Source organism: Choloepus didactylus, chromosome 9 (assembly GCF_015220235.1).
Source record: "Choloepus didactylus isolate mChoDid1 chromosome 9, mChoDid1.pri, whole genome shotgun sequence".
Taxonomy (NCBI): Eukaryota; Metazoa; Chordata; class Mammalia; order Pilosa; family Megalonychidae; genus Choloepus; species Choloepus didactylus.
The window spans coordinates 2,954,714-2,956,970 of record NC_051315.1 but is presented as its reverse complement, the minus strand read 5'-3'; the positions used below and the strand labels follow the sequence as shown (position 1 = coordinate 2,956,970).

General features: G+C 49.6%; 1 protein-coding gene across 1 annotated transcript; it reads right to left on the bottom strand.

The window, feature by feature from the left end:
- Positions 1–922: 922 nt before the first annotated feature.
- GPR148 (G protein-coupled receptor 148) lies at positions 923–1,993 on the bottom strand. Its single transcript, XM_037850010.1, has one exon. The coding sequence runs from the start codon at positions 1,991–1,993 to the stop codon at positions 923–925; it is 1,071 nt and encodes a 356-aa protein (XP_037705938.1).
- Between the last annotated feature and the right edge of the window lie 264 nt (positions 1,994–2,257).

The following is a 2,257-nucleotide window of genomic DNA, read 5'->3' as shown; positions in this document are numbered from 1 at the left end:
TCCCTTCCCCATTGTCTCTATAATATCCCCAAATTAAATGTATGTTAGTTTTTCTCATTTTAATCTTAATGTCTCTTAACCTCTTGTATATTTTTCATCTCTTTGTTCCTCTGGGCTGCATTTTAGACAATTTATTTGAACTTATTTTCTAGTTTTCAAATTCTCTCTCCAGCTGTGTCTTCATCCCTGTGTGTCTGTCCTCTCTTCTTGTGATATGGAATTGCAAGGAGCCCTGAATAGTCAAACCAATCTTGAAAAAGAAGGACAAAGTTTGAGAAGTCACATATGCTGATTTTGAAACTTACTATAAAACCACTAATCAAAACAGAGTAGTACTGGCAACGAGACAGACACAGACCAATGGAACAGAATTGAGAGTTCAGAAATGAACCTACACATCTATGCTGAATAATTAGAAACAAGGGTTCCAAGTTCATTCAAGGGGGAAAGAAGAGTCTCTTCAGCAATTGGTGCTGCAACAACTAGAGACCCACATGCAAAAGGATGATGCTGGACCCCTACCTCACACCATATACAAAAAAACTCTTAGAATAAAATGTAGGGAAACATCTTCATGACCTTCTATTAGGCATTGGATTCTTAGATATGACACCAAAAGCACAAGCAACAAAAGAAAAAAATAGATAAAATAGTCTTCAACAAAATTAAAAACTTTTGTGCATCAAAGAACATTACCAAGAAAGTAAAAAGAGAACCACTAGAATGGGAGAAAATACTTGCTTACATTTTAAAGTGAGATTTCATCATTACTGAAAGGGAGCATTCTCTGCTTAAAAATGGTGAAATGTTGAAAACCATCATTTAAGGCCATCTTGAAGGTCCTATTCCACAATTAGATTTCACAGTTCAGAAGAGATGGCCATAACAAGACACTGAGGCAGTCAGCATATAATGGTTAACCTCAGACTCCCAGGCTGTGTTTTCTGCAGCTCTGGGAAATAGTGAAGATAGCGCTGTGCCTTCTGGGTGAGAAATGGCCCCGGATGACGCCGAGCAGCTGTCGGTAACGGAGCATGTACAGATAGGGGAGCATGGCACGGGGAACCATCATGAGAACCTCACTGTTGGCCGCCAGGAGCCACACGTGAGTTGTGACACTGATGTGGCGGTTCTGCATCAGCAAGATGTCCAGGGAGAACATCACCACTGGGCTAACATACAGCACGATTATCACTGTGTGGATAAGCAGTGTGCCCCTGGCCCGGGCACAGCCCTGCGTCCAGGCCCCTGAAGTCCTGGCCACTATGTAGATCCTGAAGAAGCAGTAGGTGATGAGAGCTAAGCATAGGAAGAGAATGCAGAAGATGGAGGTGTGTGTGACTGTGACCAGATGGCCCTGGTTCAGCTTGGCACCAAGGCTCAGCTGCAGGATGCAGGCAGCCCCTCGCTCCTCCAGACTGGCATCCTGCCGCTTGCTGAGCCAAACGAGGAATGTGGGAAAGAAGCAGGCCACCAGCCAGATGAGGGCCACTGCTTTCCGGGCAGCCCCATGGGACACGAAGGAGAGGTAGTGCAGGGGGCGTGTGACGGCCAGGCAGGTGTGCAGCACCGAGGCTGTGAAGGACAGGATGGTGCTAGTGTAGGAGACGAAGATGGCATCGGTGAGAAAGCCACAGGCAATACGGCCCAGCTCCCAGAAGCCTAAGTTGCTGGTGGAGATGAGCATGTGGCAGAGGATGTAGGCCAGATCGGAGAGCAGCACGTTGGCCAGCAGCAGGTAGTGGGGCTCTCGCCGCAGCCGCTGGCTCCGCAGTATGGTCACCAGCAGCAGGGGGCTCAGGGCCAGCGTGGCAGCAGCCAGCAAGATCGAGGGGAGGAAGAGCCAGCGCAGCGTGGAGATGGGCACTCCGAAGACCCCAAGGTTCCGGGGGGTGCTGGCTGACTGGGGAGTGTGGGGTGTCTCACTGAGGTGCTGGACCAGAGCTGGCCAGGGCATGGTGCCCAGGGGGCTGGGTGCCAGCTGCCCCACCATGCTTCCTGGCAGTAGCACTGAGCTCTGGACCAGAGCCAGGCCAGCTCTGTCACAGGTTGTTTGTTCTCCACCTGCCCGATGGTGCCACTCCTCTGCAGAAATGCCTGGGCTGGGACAGGACTCAGGAACAGCTGGGAAGCAAAAATAAAAACAATGCAAACCAAAACTTATGCGCTGCTTCCTATATCCCTGTATGTCTCTGTCAGCTGTCCTGGCAGCACATGCACAAATCAGCCCATTGTCACAGCTCAGCCATCACTGACC